Source organism: Podarcis bocagei, assembly GCF_964188305.1.
Source record: "Podarcis bocagei genome assembly, chromosome: 8".
NCBI lineage: Eukaryota > Metazoa > Chordata > Lepidosauria > Squamata > Lacertidae > Podarcis > Podarcis bocagei.
The window spans coordinates 50,111,251-50,127,208 of NC_138133.1; the positions used below are offsets into that span (position 1 = coordinate 50,111,251).

Sequence of the window (15,958 nt, forward strand, 5' to 3'; positions counted from 1 at the left end):
AAGGTCTGATCCAGACCTAGTTTTGGACTAGTTTTCTGTTCTTACTTTCACCTCAGTTTTGTAGCATTTTGCTTACTTTTGAAAATCTGTCTGATGAGAGTCAATGTTGGGACAAAAAAAAAAAAAAAACACATGCACGTACGCTGCCAAAAAAGAGTCTCCAGTGACCCTTAACTCCTTAAAACCATTGTCTATCTCTACGCCATATTTTATTTAATTCCACCATTTTATTGATTTCTACTGCTGATTTTTCCATTCAGGGCCTATTATTTTTTGACCCATACACCAGACATATGCTCATCCCTAATGCAATTTTAATCATACTGTTCCTTGATGCAAAGTATTACATGGAATACTTACGGTTTGCAACATAGAGACCCCTTTAAAAAAAAAACACCAAAAAACCCCTGCCTGTTCAATTTGCTAAGTCAATTTCCATCACTCAAGTGTTTCTCCATTTTTCTTCTTCCCCAGCAGCATTAAGCAGGTTCCAAGCTGGTAACCTTTTGTTCTTGGGAGGACATACTCATTCAGCATGGAGTTTCATCTTACCATTAAAAATGGCAAAAATTCTTTGCATAGCAAAAAAACATTTCTCCATTCAATTTTACATGTGAAGTTGCACAATGCACAGAAAAATGCATGCTCTACAGGGAAACATTTTTATTGGACGCAGTAAAATCCTGTTCTCAAATGTGGTTTACTTCCAAACCAATCTAGAAAAGTGCAAACTCTAGAGGGGGGGGGAATGAACACCAAGGCTGCTATCCTATACCCATCTTATTGTGAGTAAGACCCACTGAGCTCAGCGAGGTATACTTTTAAGTAGATATATACAGGATTGTACTTAAGCCTTCAAGAACTATGAAATGGGTATGGGCTAATTGAGGAAATAATTCTTTCTGCAGAAGATCTGGGGGATCCCAAAGTATCTGAATTCACAATTATGACAGTAGGACTTGCAATCCTGGGTCAGGAAATCAAGTTCACCCCATTATCCAGATCAACACTTTTAAGTTTATGATCTGGACCTACCATCACCCATCTTTATTAGAAAAAAGAAAGACCATGACTTACTGCTTCTGATTTAGGAGGCACAGGTGGTGGAGGTAGGGAAACTTCTGGAGATTTTGATGTTACTGTTATAGGCCCAGGTGCTGGAAGAGAAGAATTGCCACACTTGGACCGGAAAGAACTCCTATAGCTGTCACATTTGTTCTTCTCACTTTGTGAGCGAGTGAAAGGCTGATCATTCATTTTCCCACCCCCCTGGTCCAGCCACAGTTCCTCATAAGGAAGTTCCGGTTTGGTAGGTAAACACAACGATTCTTCACAAACTTCAGGGAACAGGTAGTCGCTGCTGCCATCGCCAGAGTCCTGGTACTGCAGGGAATCATGGGAGAATAAAGCCCACTCATTGCACAAGTCCCTGCAGCCATGAAGGTTCACCTCACTATTTCCATGGAGGTTGTTTCCATAAACACAAACCGAGAGGCGGTGGAAGGATTGCGTCAACTCGTCCCGAGCGTAGCTAAGAGAGTTTGGCATGTGGTTGTGGCTGTGGGGCCGGGCTTTCTGCGGACTTTTGCACTCTTCATTCCAGTCGGCTTTCACATCTCTCACGCCACGGGAATACTCGTCTATGTCAAACTGCTCTTGGCAGAGACTGAACCAGTGCTTGACAAAGACTTCGTGACCCACCTCCCCTTTCACAAGGCTTTCGGGGAGCGTGAACTTTGGAAGAGCCAAATGCAAAGGGAAGTGCATGGGAATGATTTTGTTGCTGTGCAGCGCACAGCAAACCACCACAGTCTTGGTCTGAATGTTGACAAACTTGTAGCGGTGCCCCTCGCGGACAAAATGCAGGTCGTAAGGGTTTCGCGGCGGAGAGCTGGGCACAGTCACATTCACGGGCAGCCGCGTCTTCTCCACGATGTTGCGAATGGTGTGTTCGCCCTCCTGCATCTGCAGCTCCAGGGGGCTGCGCGTGCTGAAGCGGCCCTTGCACTGGAAAGGAAGGCTGATGCTCTCGTTGGTCCTGTGGTTCATGCAGATCAGGCACGGCATCTTGCCTCTGCCCAGCTTGCTGATGGAATTGAGCTTCCCGATTTTCTTGAAGATGGTGTTGAGCCGTGACTTCTCCTTGGAAGATTTTGCATAGAGGATTTCCGCTTGCCCCATTAACGTCAGCTCGTCTCCCGTGCAGAGGGTGATGTTGTAAAGCTCGGTGTCTTCGTTGCATTCGCCCGAAGCCACCTGTAGAACAGAAAATGTAAGAGATGCCCAAATAAGTCATTTCGAACATGAAGCATAAAAGCAACAGCTGCAGAAACAACAAATTAAAAATTATTGAAACTGCAGATAACGGATCAACATTTATTTAAAATGTCTTATTTAAATTTCCTCTACAACCAACCTGATTTCTTTACTGAATATGAAATTCTATGAATCCATGTGTACACAGGCAATTCTGACATATCCTGGAAAAAATTATGCCCCAGCCAAAGAATAAAAACAATGCAATTAATGTAGGGAAACCAAACATTTGAACTGAGTAAGACCACCCCCCGCAAAGCCTTGCAAATTAGGACTGAGTCACACTGACTTTGCTGAATTTTTCATCCCACTCCCATAACTAGGGAATGGCAGTGTGGCAGCTGCCAGCTGCATTCTCTCTTTTCTGGCTTAAGGCAGCCTCTATAGTTCTGCCGTGGATCTGTGCTTCAAGGACATAATGGAGTACTACAATGGTTGAATACTCGTGTGTGTGTGTGTGGGGGAGGTTAAAACATGAAGTGTGTGTGCAGGAGGTTAAAACAAGTGCTATCAGTGAGGATGACAGAGAGTTGGGCTACAAATGCTAGTGTTTCCTAAGCCCAGGATACAATCAAATTCTATTGTTGTAGGAAAGGTGACAGGTAGAGCTTACTACTTGGACTGATCATGGCCTGGAGGAATTGCAGCTTATCCCAAGGCAAGTAGCCAAGTGGTAAGCTACACGGCTGAACCAAGAGTCACAGAGAATCAGGAGTGAGCAATACTGAATGCACAAGTTAGGTTGCAGAGCCTGCCTCCCCCTGACGAAACTTTGCAATTTCATAGAAAGATTGCCACTTTTCTGGTCTACACTCTTCAAGAGTGTAAGAGGCAAGCTTCTTCAGCTGGATGCGGGGAAGGCTCAGCCTTGGGTATATATTTGTACTGGGTGGTGTAGTGGCTAAAGCACTGGACTGTGACCTGGGAGGCCAGGGTTCAAATCCTCATGCAGCCATGAAGATCACAGGGCAACCTCGAGCCAGTCACTGTCTCTCAGTCTATCCTACTCCACAGAGTTGTTGTGAAGATAGAATGGGGAGTGGAAGAACCATATTTTTGTATGCCACCTTGACTCCTTGGAGGAAGGATGGGTTATAAATATAATAATAAATAGGGATTTTTTTTCAAAAAATGTTTTAAATTTAATTTGTTTTTCTCAATTGCTTTTTAAACCTGTTATTATTGTATGATTGGAAATCACCCTGAGACGTATATGGAAGGAGATTCATAAATTTAAAAATAAGAAATAAATATAAGCTAACAAATAAGAAATGGAATGGAGCTAGTAATGGCTAGGGCTCCAAGAGCATGGCATGTGAGAAAGCATCACATTTCCACACATAAACAGAGTACCGCCTAAAATCGTCGGCTGCTCTTTTACACCATATACATTTTTGTTACTGAGTTAAGTGTAGACTGAGATCCCAATCTGATGATCAGCCTAAGAACCACTCCTTCCAGTCACACTGGAAATTGCACAAATGGAATGCAGAAGGAATAGAACAAACCCATCAGACGTGTTCGGGCATCCACTATATTCATGTAATTCAAAATAATAATATTAATTGTATCCACACAAACTAAACAAATGGGCTACAGACTTTTAGCTCTTGATACATTCTCCAGTCCTTTGTCAACCCTTTCCTATTTACTGAGGCCATTGTTCCTTAGTGAGCAAAAATATTGAGTTCGCAATACCTCCCACAAACACATTGCCAGAGTTAAGAAATCACAAGTAACTTATACTTTTCCCAATAGGAAAATACATCCCCCCCCCCCCCACAAAAGGTTGCCAGATTTGGTCATGGAAGATCCAGGTTCAAATCTCTGCTGAGCCATAACATTCATCTGCGTAGCTTTAGGCAAGTTACTGTCAAGCTTAACATATTACACAGGAATGTGAAAAAGAAAAGTAAGAATATATTATAAACTCACCTTGAATTCATGAGATAGGACAAAAATGATGGCCTTTTCCCCAACCCGTTTCAGTACTCCCTCCAATGTTTTTGAATGTATGTATGTGTGATTCTACCCCACCCCTGTAATTAACAACTCGCCTGGTAGCTTTAGGAGACCTGGAAGTTTATGCTAGAGCAGTGGTGTCCAGAGGGCCAGATTTGATGAAGTGAAGGGCCGTGAGGGAGGGCCGACCAAAGTTGTTAAGCTTTTTTTAGGATTTTACCCCAGGGGCCGCATTAGGCCCCTGAAATGGACTTTGGACATGCCTGTGCTAGAGAGTGCATGGGAAACAAATGAGCTGCCATCCTATTGATTCTGGTCTAGGCAGAGGGAGGCCTTGGCCCACCCAGCTCCCTCCAGTGCAATGGATCAGAGAGCTGGGTTGCACGCTTTTCCAACACAGATAATAACACAGCATATTATATTCCTTTTCTTCCAAAAGCCTGCTCATATTCAGAGTGGCATTCAGTTTCTGCTTCTTAGTATTTCTAGTTGTTAACTGCATGCTACCACATAAGTAATGAGCATAGCAATCCTAACTCGCGTTTATACTCTGTTTGGGGATAGGGTGAAATATCCTGGAGATCTGCACAGAGACTGCCACATCCAATTCCCTATGGGAATCTTACCTCCACTGACTAAAATAGAAGGGAATGAACTGTGCCAGACCCATAGTTAAATGAACCTTTACTGCAACCATGCTAGGGAAACAAAGGGGCTTTGTATCATGCCTACACCTACCCACGGCACTATCTGCTTTCCTCCTCTCTCCTGGTCAAACATTGCTGATGGAGCACCAATGCTGGTAGAACATCGATGCCAACAGAGCTTTCCACTGGTGCAAGTGTTGTTCTGTAGTGTATGTCTACCCTCAAAAACATGCAAAGCCCCTGCTAAGTGTGAATAACAACTTGACAAAACTGGAGGAGATGCATCTTATGCATGTGCTTAAAGCTGAATACTTTGGTATGAACAGCATGCCTGGCTAGTATTGCACTTTCAGAGTTTCCCAAGAGGAAGTAATTCAAACGCTGTGTTCAAATCTACACATCCTTAATAGAGCTAATCCAGGAAACAATCAGGATTTCCCTGTACGTTATACTCATTCACAATTCAGGTCAATGCCATGGCAGTATTATGAAACATTAATATTAAACAATGGTAGATTTCACACCATGATTAACTATTCTCTCTCTCTCTCTCTCTCTCTCTCTCTCTCTCTCTCTCACACACACACACACACACACACACACACACACACACACACACTCACTCACTCAAACTCACACACTTCTAGAGCTGCTTCACACAAGACTTTACAAGACTTTTTTGCTCCATGAACATCAGTGCTGCAAGGAGAAGGGGCATTTTGGACACATTAGTCTTTTAAATTAAACATAGACATGGTAGAACAGGCACGTGGAGTGTCCCCCCCTTCAAAAAGCCCTCACATGTTTTGTACACATTTTCCTACAGAAATACAATATTCATTGACGACAGATATCCTGTGTGATGTAGACTTCCAAGATGGGATTTAGTTTCAATTTAAGTAATATCAACTGGAGATAAGAACACTCTGAACTTTGCAGAACACTCCCCTCTCCTCACATTTTTGCATTTCACACATGGTGACATCTTACATGAGAAACAAGAAGCAACAGAGAAATCAGTGGCCCCTGATTCCTCTTTTTCCATGGTCTATGTCATGTGTGAATAGGCAGCTTGCACACTTGCTCTATGGTGATATATATGAACTCAACACACATCTGAGTGCAAAGATATGCAAGTCCTTGTACTGCAAATTTGACAGGATGGGCAAGACTGTTGCTGTTCTAGTTTAACACCTGAAGACAAAGTCCCTTGCTTAGAGCAGTAATTTCATGTCAGTTTTGTTATTCTGAAGCAAAGGTGCACATAAAAAGGTGTTCATTTGAACTTTCATTTATTAATGGCAGAGACAAAAGAGATATGTAAAGCATTATAAATTAGTAATTTCTGACATAGTTCAAATACAGTTCTGCACTACCACAGATATCAGGCTCAGCCAGCTATTAAGTGACTGCAGCAATTTATCTTATGGCTACACAGCAGTGTGTATAATGAACTGAAATAAAATGCTAGGTATCAGGGAAACCTAATTTCCCTAATTTAAACAGTATTTAAAACATCTAACAATAAGTACATTAACTGGGTAGAGAAAAATGACATTTGCAAAGTTTCTTCTAAACTATGCTTCATGGCATCTAACTCCTCTCCAGCTTAAGCTACAACTGCTATCCAAAGACAAACCCAGTGGAGTTGTGCTTAGAAATGCCATGGGGAACTATAGCTCAGGACTGCAACGCTAATTGCTTTGTCTAGGATTTCCACCCTCTGGCATGCCAATGGCATTAATGAGCACATCACTTAGCGCAGCCACCCTCATATCCGGATCTCCTCCTTTTGTGGTGGTACACATAAGAGACTTCAGAAGAAGTGATGATGTGCATTCATTGCCACCACCTCCGCATTATATTGCAATGGTCAAAGACCTCTATTAATACCTTCCAGCGTTCTGAAAGTGTTTGCAGTGTGGTCACAACTTGAGATCAAGGTCCCAGTGTGCTTGGTCTGACTCCTCTGCTTCCTCCCTCCCACGCTGGAGTCTCGGCTGCAGAATAACTCCTTTTGTTGCCTTACTGTACAGTTTCCAGCCTCCTCTTTCCCCGTACATTTGGAAACATATTTTTAGAGCTGAATTTGGGATTAGGGCCCCTTGCTGGTCTCGAGGCAAACTGTATGAGACTACATCACAGAAAAATTGGATTCAATTTTGCATCAACAAAATAATGCTTCAGTGTACTGGAAATATTTGCATTCATGGGCTTGAAGCTTTACCCAGAGAACCTGAAATATCTTGCAGTTAGCTTATTGGGTAAGAATCCTCAACAACTTTTCCCTTTTACTTCAGAGAATAAATCTATTGAATTACCACCTCCAGGATCAGGAGGCTCCAGTTCATTTTCTTCTGCCACTATGCTGGAAGGAGTGTGTGTGTTTAAAACTTGCAGCCCCAAACTCTGCTTTCAAGAAAGAGATGTGGAATGGGTGAACACTCAGTAACTTAAATTGGGTATGATTCATGTCACTGATTCCCATCTGGCCAGTTTTGCGATTCAGGCATTGCACTAGAGCAGGGATGGGGGAATAGGTACTGCTGGAGTCCAATTCACATTTGCCCCAGCTAGCATTGCCAGTGATCAGGGAGTTGAATTAACATCTGGAAGGCCAAAGGCTAGACACTTCTACACATATAGGGTCAGTGGCGTAGCGTGGGGGGTGCCAGGGGTGCCAGCCGCACCGGGCGCAACACCTGGGGGGGCGCGAGTCCAGAGGGAAGGGACAAGCAATCGAGGCTTGGTTGGGGTGGGGGGTCGTCGTCTCCGCCACTGCTTCTGTTTTCCGCTGCGCTGAGGCGAGCTGGGCGCGGCCAGGCATGCAAGCGCAGCGCCTGGCCAAGCGCTGCAGCCTGGGGAGCCGGCGCCTTAGCGCCTCGCCGTCGGCCGCGCAGCCGTTGCCCAAGCTCGACAACTCGTGGAGGGCGCCTCTCTCTCTCTCTCTCTCTCTCTCTCTCTCCCTGGAGGGGAGGGGCTTTCCCTGCTCTTTGTTCCGTTTGAGCAAACACAGCAACGAAACAGAGCAGGGTGGGCAGTAAGACCCTGAGGCAGAATGCAGGAAAGCAGCCACTTCCTCTTTTTAGGTTTCCCTTCTCCGGTACCTACCCACCCACGTTTATTGCGAGGGAAATCTAGCTGACTGCAGGGAAGGGGTTGGGTGCATGTAATGTGTGACAAAGGCATCAGGTGTACGTCTTGGGTGGAAAGGGTATAAGGGTGGGGAGGTAGAGTGCATTTAAAAAAACCAAAACATTGTGGATTTAAACAAGGAAAATGTAGCATAATCTACTGTTTGTAAGGGCCCTTTGGGATTGGTTTTACCCATCTCAGACAGTTAGCTCATAGTGTAAATAAAGATGGCTGTTGTTTACATTTTTTTAATAAAAGCATCAACAACGATCCTTTTGCACGGTCTGTTGTGCTGTGTTGCAGAACTTTTTGCAGTTGCAGGATTAGGGATGGTGTTCTGTGCTACAGTGGCGTAGCGTGGGGGGTGCAGGCTGGGCCGGCCACACCGGGCGCAACATCTGGGGGCCCGCGCTCCACGGGTTAGGGGGCGCAAAATCCACGGGTTAGGGGGCGCAAATTACTTGCCTTGCCCCGGGTGCTGACAACCCACGCTACGCCACTGTATAGGATGCACATATGGGCTTGACTAACTGGCAGATTTGAGTCTTGGCCTCAGATTTAACACCTAACTCAACCCTATTAACCTGATGTATTGGTTGCATTTGTAACCCTCTGTTCTTCCAAGGGCTTCAGGGCTGCTATTCATGAGGTCGTCACATTTTAGCCACATGACAAAACCTATGAGATAGTATAAGCTGAGAGATAATGGCAGGTCCGAAGTCACCAAATAAACTTCACAGTTGAGATGGGATCCAAATATAGCCTTCCAGTGTGGGGAAATTAGCTCCTAACAACTTTGGTGACTATAAAGGGCATGCCAAACAGGAAGATTTTATCATAAGTTTGATCATTGGCAATTTAGCTGTTTTCGGATATCACGTTACTGGCTCTTCAAATTATTTGGTTAGAATATGGTTCAAGAATAGGTGATGAGAAAAATTGATTCTTCCTTCTCACTTGCACCTTGAAAAGAAGACCTGGTTTCCTCAAACCAGTTTTCTGTGACATCCTAACTGGCAAACTGTGGTTTAATTAATCCCTCCAAACCAGGATTGCAAACCATAGTTTGATGAGCAAAGAGGAAGCTGTCTTATATCAGGTCAAACTATTTGTCTCACTAGCCTAATATCATCTTGGCAGGGGCTCTCCATTTCTATCTTCAACAATAGTTGCCATGTTCAGGTGTTACATTCTAGACCCTCAAATTGTGATTTGCTGAGGGACTGTAGCTCATTCCCAGGTCCAATGCCTGTACTGCCAGTTAAAAGGCTCAGGTAGCAGGTGATAGAATATACTTTTGACTATATTATCTTACAGGACTTTCATGAGGACAAAACAATATATTTATAATATTTGTAAAGGTGTTCACTGTGCACCTCTCATGCCTTATATATGAGGAGCTGTAAAACTGAGGCTGGAAAAGACAATTTTTCTACCTAGAAAATGCCCAAATGGCTTTGCCAATTATTATTTTTTGCTAAAAATATAATGTCCACCTGCACTTTATACCAAATCACAATGAATACTTCAGCTTCTAAAATAGGGGGAAACAGACAGTGCTCTTGCAGCTTTGGGAAGTTACATACTCCTAATTAATTACTGCACTAATATGATAACGTTAGTTCAGTGTGTGAATACCAACACAGACATATTAGTGGTCATTATAATCTCCCAAAGTGCAGAGTATGCTGTTCTGTTCTGCATCTAATATAGAATCAATGTACACAGATTTGTGTGTTGTGTGTTTTACAGACATAACCCAAGAGATCCTAGCAGGAGATCTCCCAGTTGGCACCATTTAGAACTCCCATGAGACACACTTGGCTTTTTCTCTAAACGTGTGTGTGTGTGTGTGTTTGTGTGTGTGTAGGAATAAACCTGAAGATCAACAAGGCCAAATCCAATTCTAACATGCTTAACTTTCTGACTTAGATGTTACACCCTCTTCTCAAATTTTCCTGAATATTAATAATGTTATCTTGACTATAGATGAACTTGCTCAAATGAGAGGTCAAGCATACATAGCCACATCCAAAGTACATAGGAACATAGAACTATGCCTTGTACTTAAACAACCCGCCAATCCATGTAGCTCACTACTGTTTACTCTAGATTGGCAGAAGCCCTCCACGGTTTCACAGACTGGGAACATTTTCCAGTCCTACTTGGAGGTGCCAGGGATTGAACCTGGAACTTCCTACATGTAAACCAGTGCTCTACCATTGAGCTACTGCCCTTACACAGTGATAGACCGCCATCTTGGACAGGCCCATGCAGTATGTGCAGCTCCCTAGAAAATAATTACTTATTTTTCTAAACTGATTGTGGCAACAGGAAATAGCTTGTGGTATTTAACCATTAAGGTAAATCCAGAACAAACATGGAAACTGCTAGAAGTCATTCTAACATACAAGATTGGGAAGAGAAAGAGAGAGAGAGAGGAACAGTCTACAGACACTGCAGTCAGAATTTATGTGGGTAGTAGTTTCTGACATTACTCTGTTTGACAGTGATACGGCCTCCCTATTTGCAGGGTTTAAAGAAAACAACAACATTTCATTTGAATCATGTTATTTCTCGTGGCTGTTGCATAGATTTTAAATCAAGGAATCATTAGTCCTTTCTGTTTCCATGTAAATGCTGATCATCTTCACCAGTGTTGAGGGGTTTCAATAATAGTCCATACAGCCCCTATGTAGCCTAAGACATTCTGTGGAGTGAATGAAGCAGCTGCTCCTTCACCAATTAAAATCTAAGGGGTCGGAGGGGAGGGAGAGGGAAGGGGAGTGAACGACAAAAGAATCTCTGTCTAAAATTTGGAGGCAATTAAACAGATTGGAAAAGAACATTGCTTATTGAAGGTGGTTCCCTCTTTGAAAAAGTCTTCGTATATATCTCGCACTGATTCACAGAGATTTCAGGATGGGTTTGGGGGAAATGTACACAGTAAGTTGCAGTTTAAATACCATCAGACTAAGACAACTCAGTAACCCAAAATTATTTCTCCCACAGAGCACAGTTGCTCAACTGCCACGTATATATATATATAAAGGGTTTAACCATAAATCATTTCACTAGGGATAAATATTAGTTTAGGGGCTACCTTAACGTTGAATGTTATTTCCTCCATGACGTAAACTCGTTCAGGAAATGCTTTAGCCACCTCCTCCACACTGTTAAAATACTGCACTGGCTCCTTAATATCACGGTCTTGTTCCAGCAGCTTAAACTGCCCTGAAAACAGATGATAAAATAGAAGAGCAATAAGATATTTATATTGGACGGCTGTTTCTGTGGCAACTGCTAACGCATTCCCTACGCTATTTAACTTGGTCAGTTTCCTCCAATTATTAACAGTTAGGCAATGGAAGAACAGATTGCACAACTCTTTGCGAACCTGAAAAGGAAAGAGTTACCAAGCTTTGCTAAACCGGAATTAGAAGAATGTGTGTGGGCCGACGTGAAATTTAATAGAATTTACAGGCGAGCTCTCTGGAAGTGGACTGAAAGCACGAATGCATTCTCATGGTAGAATTACACACAGATTTCTGCACATTTAGAACTTTCCCCAATATGTTACAGTACTTTATGTGTAAAAACCACAAACTCAATTTTTACAGGAAAATACACCAGAAAAAGAAAAGCACAGATGTGTAAGAACTGAAGAAATTTCACTGGCCAATTCACAGTGTTCCCAAGAGCCCCTTTTGAGGGGCACAAAGCTTAGGGATATTCACCAGTTTTCAGAATTTCTGTTCTGCTGCTTCACAAAACATTGCATTTTTGAAGCCACTCCCATGGTCACATAATAGGTTAAACTGTCAAGTCACTAGAGTTCTGTGAAAACAGGCAGTGTTATTACTGTTTATCACAATGCACTGATATGCTTTCTGGTTGTTTTATAGTACGATGCCAATTAGCCCCAGGCAGCATGGCCAATGTGTCAGCATCGCCCTTGAGCCAGTGCCACCAACTGGACTCATCCACTTCAGCCCCGACTGGGCTAGGCGAGCTGGGTAGCACTTCCAGAGACCACCTTCTGCACAGGAACAGGTCAAAGTGCTGTGGACTCACAGCTTAGAGTTGTGAGCACCGAATTCACTCTAACAAGAAGACAGTCGTCGCACAGCAGAGTCTAGCAGAGTATATAAACAACTCAGAGAGCAGCTCTGTAGAATATCTTCTTTATTCTATAACTACAACTATAATACACAACTATATACAGAGCTTAATGAGGTCTAAGCATAAATGAATGCTGCACTGCACTGAGTGTCTGCAGCTGCTCTTAGCAGCAACCTTATCTCTACACACGATCTCTAACACTCAGTCTCTCTCTCTCTCCGACACATTGACTGACTGTTTGATGTGGTGCTGGAGCAGAATAAGTAGAGAGCAGAACACGCCGCCTCCTCTCTGGAGAATCAGCAGACTCCTCAGGAGATTCTTGGATATGGGAGGGGTGAAATCTCTCTGTTTATCACAATGCACTGATATGCTTTCTGGTTGTTTTATAGTACGATGCCAAGGCAGCATGGCCAATGATCAGGGTGATGGGCATTGTAGTCCAAAACATATGGAGAACAGGATCCCAACAAGATGGCTTTTGGGAAACCGAAGTCTTTATTTCCCATGCTTGATACTTACTGTATATGGGCAGTACAAGCTAGTCTGGAAATAAAGCCTGTTGTTGACATCACAAAATACTCACAAAGGGTTATCTGCTCCACATACCAATACTCTGTATATAAATTTGGGGTCACATACGGGAAGTTCATTTAAATAAAACCTAATTGCATTATGTCTTGCTGTAACCAAATAGAACTAGCACAATACAGTTTTTATACAAACTGGGAATGTATGGTAAAGATTTACCGTACTTTTGCTTGGAATAAGATCTGGATGGTAAAAGCACCATTGTTTGGGGCCTATTCACATGAACATTTTATCAGTGGTAACAGCCAGCACATGAAACTGATATACAGCATTGCATGAATCAATTCCTACAATTCAACCATGGTACTAGCTTTGCTATAATGTGGACACAATATCAATAAATGAAGATAAGCTTATCAAATGATAAGATTAATTTGTAATAAGTACCACCAATGCAATACTGTGGATTTGACATCCGTGACTGTAATTTATAGAAACTAATTATCAGCAACATGCACTTAAAATATCGATAGTGTGCGGTAGAATGTAGCAGTCATGAACTCACCAATAATTTAAACCTTTTTTCATATAGGTATATACACCCCCACACCCACCCCAACTTACCACATACCTTAATTCAATACTACTTCCTAAGTGCAAGCAGTTATCTGAAATATTATTTGGAATGTTATTATTCTACACTAATTTAACAGATTATTATTTTTTTTTGCAAAAACAATACTTGAGATTACCACGCTCCCCAAGATGCTGAAAACAGTTGGCTATCCTAGGACTAATTTATATGTTCATTTTTGGAACTGTGTTTGGAGACTCTTGAGAGTCCCATGGACTGCAAGAAGATCAAACCTATCCATTCTTAAGGAAATAAGCCCTGAGTGCTCACTGGAAGGACAGATCCTGAAGCTGAGGCTCCAGTACTTTGGCCACCTCATGAGAAGAGAAGACTCCCTGGAAAAGACCCTGATGTTGGGAAAGATGGAGGGCACAAGGAGAAGGGGACGACAGAGGACGAGATGGTTGGACAGTGTTCTCGAAGATACAAACATGAGTTTGACCAAACTGCAGGAGGCAGTGAAAGACAGAAGTGCCTGGCATGCTCTGGTTCATGGGGTCACGAAGAGTCGGACACAACTAAACGACTAAACAACAACAGCTTTTTGCTGTTTTCCCCTGACATACAGAACATAAGAAGAGCCTGCTGGATCAGACCAATGGCTCACCTAGTCCAGCATATCCTCTTCTCATTTCTCATAGTGACCAAACCAGATGACTGTGGGAAACCTGCAAGCAGGATTCGAACACAGGAGCCCTCTCCCCAAGCACGCTATTTCAAATGTGCTTCCATGTTCACAGCAATCCAGCACCAAATCCCCCTTCTATTCAGTGTGGAATCTCATTTATGTGCCATGAACCTTTAGTTGGCAGATAATAATATAAAGGAAAAAAATTGAGATATACAATACAGATTGCGTATAAAGTATTTGAAAGGCACTGTTGTTGATTGAAAATCCTGTGGGAAACAGCAGAAGTGCACTGTCCTGTTATTTTGAGTGAAAACAGACTACCCACTTAGCAAATATTCCTATTTAAGAAATCCTGCATGGCTATGCTAAGTACATGGGACTTCAAGTCTCTGGGTGAGCTGTATCTCTGGAAGCACAGGTATGGAAAAGTAACCACATATGGCATTGTACAGCAGGGACTATGGACGGGTTCTCACAAGATGGCAAGCCAAAGTATGGTTTACCAAGACTGTGCAAACATGCAGGCTCCCAGAGACGAGCTCACAGCTGTTTGCTCCTCTCTGGTCCTTTTTGCTCCCATGCTGCACTGAGAGATGCCAGATTTGGCATAGTGAGTCATCTGAATCCAGGCCTATGGTTAAAACTCACTCATTAACCACAAGCCCCAACCAACTTTTAATTCTGCTCTCTGGGAGCCTGCACAATTCCAGCAAGCTATAGTTTACTGTATCATGTGAACCAAGTTGATGTGGCAAACAATTTGCTTTCACACACTCTTAACTGCACCATATTTGGCACGCGTGTGCGCGCACACACACACACACACACACACACACACACACACAATACATACATACAAATATATATTGAAATTGTTGCAACTGTTCAGTGTACTGATGCCATGCTACAGAGGACAGAGTTGGGGGGTTGACAGCAAACTCCCACTTCCTCTGATTTTTATTCATTTGCTGAAAAGTCTTGCTGAGTTTGCTACTCCTACATCAGAGCCTCCTTTTTAAAATATGATGGCTTAGTTCATTCATTGACATCTTGCTTATTGCACATTCTTCTGTGCCTTTCGGGTTTTGACCCTGGTCCATGTTAAACAGGCTGCGGTGGAAGTGTAGGATGCTGTATAGTAAAAAATTCCATTTGACAGGGACAGTTATGTAAACATTTCTGCTTCTGCCTGGAACTCTGGATAGAACAAGCAAGCCTTGAAAGAAGAACTGCTTTCGAAAAGCAGGATGTTTGAATATGTACATAGAGAAACCCCATGTAAAAGACTGCTTTTGTTTCACAAGGAGGAAGCTTTTAAATTTACTGAATGGGAGGATTTAATTCCAAAAAAGAGTCTATATGGCTATATAGTTTTTGGCAATATGTATTCATAGTACATTATAATGTGGGAAGAAATTAATTCTAGTTTATCCAGCATTCAGCATTCTAAAACCCAGTAGCCATACTAAAGTGTGTACATACATTAAAACAGATATTTTTTTATTTTAAAAAAGGTTCTCCTGTGTATTCTTGAACACAGGCAGTGTTTGATTTATATTCTCTTTGTAGCATGCATACTGTATACATTTCTCCCTCATAGAACACCCACAGTAGAATGAATCTGGGAAACATTTCCCCATCAGGGTCCTTCCAACTCTACAATTCTATGATTCTATCAGCAAAACAAGTTGCAATGAATCTATTCCATACTCCTAAAACTCAAGAGATAATTATTAACACTCATTGAATGCACTGGATAAACATTATAAAAATATAGATGAAAGAATTGTGAATGTGCACATTTCTCTACATTTGGGACCTGCAACGTGATGTTGCAGCATGTCACAATTTCTGTTTAGTGTTCAAGCCAGCCAGCCAGCCTTGCCTTCCTCCATATGCCATTCCATTCCCCTCTCCCATCCACCTCCCTCGCTTCACCCCCAACCGTCAACTTTCCACAGTCATTGAACACATTTGGTT

General features: G+C 42.5%; 1 protein-coding gene across 4 annotated transcripts in view; it reads right to left on the minus strand.

Moving 5' to 3' along the window:
• Nucleotides 1-15,958, minus strand: part of GAREM1 (GRB2 associated regulator of MAPK1 subtype 1) — a 79,514-nt gene that overhangs the window by 11,562 nt on the left and 51,994 nt on the right. For 3 of the 4 annotated variants that reach the window (XM_081206790.1, XM_081206792.1, XM_081206791.1), the window contains 2 exons: nt 11,164-11,294; nt 1,078-2,256 (listed from right to left, as the gene is read on the minus strand). In XM_081206790.1, coding sequence (XP_081062916.1) covers nt 1,078-2,256; nt 11,164-11,294 — 1,310 coding nt within the window. The remainder of the gene's footprint in view (nt 1-1,077; nt 2,257-11,163; nt 11,295-15,958) is intronic. The other variant, XM_081206793.1, reaches the window with a different exon arrangement.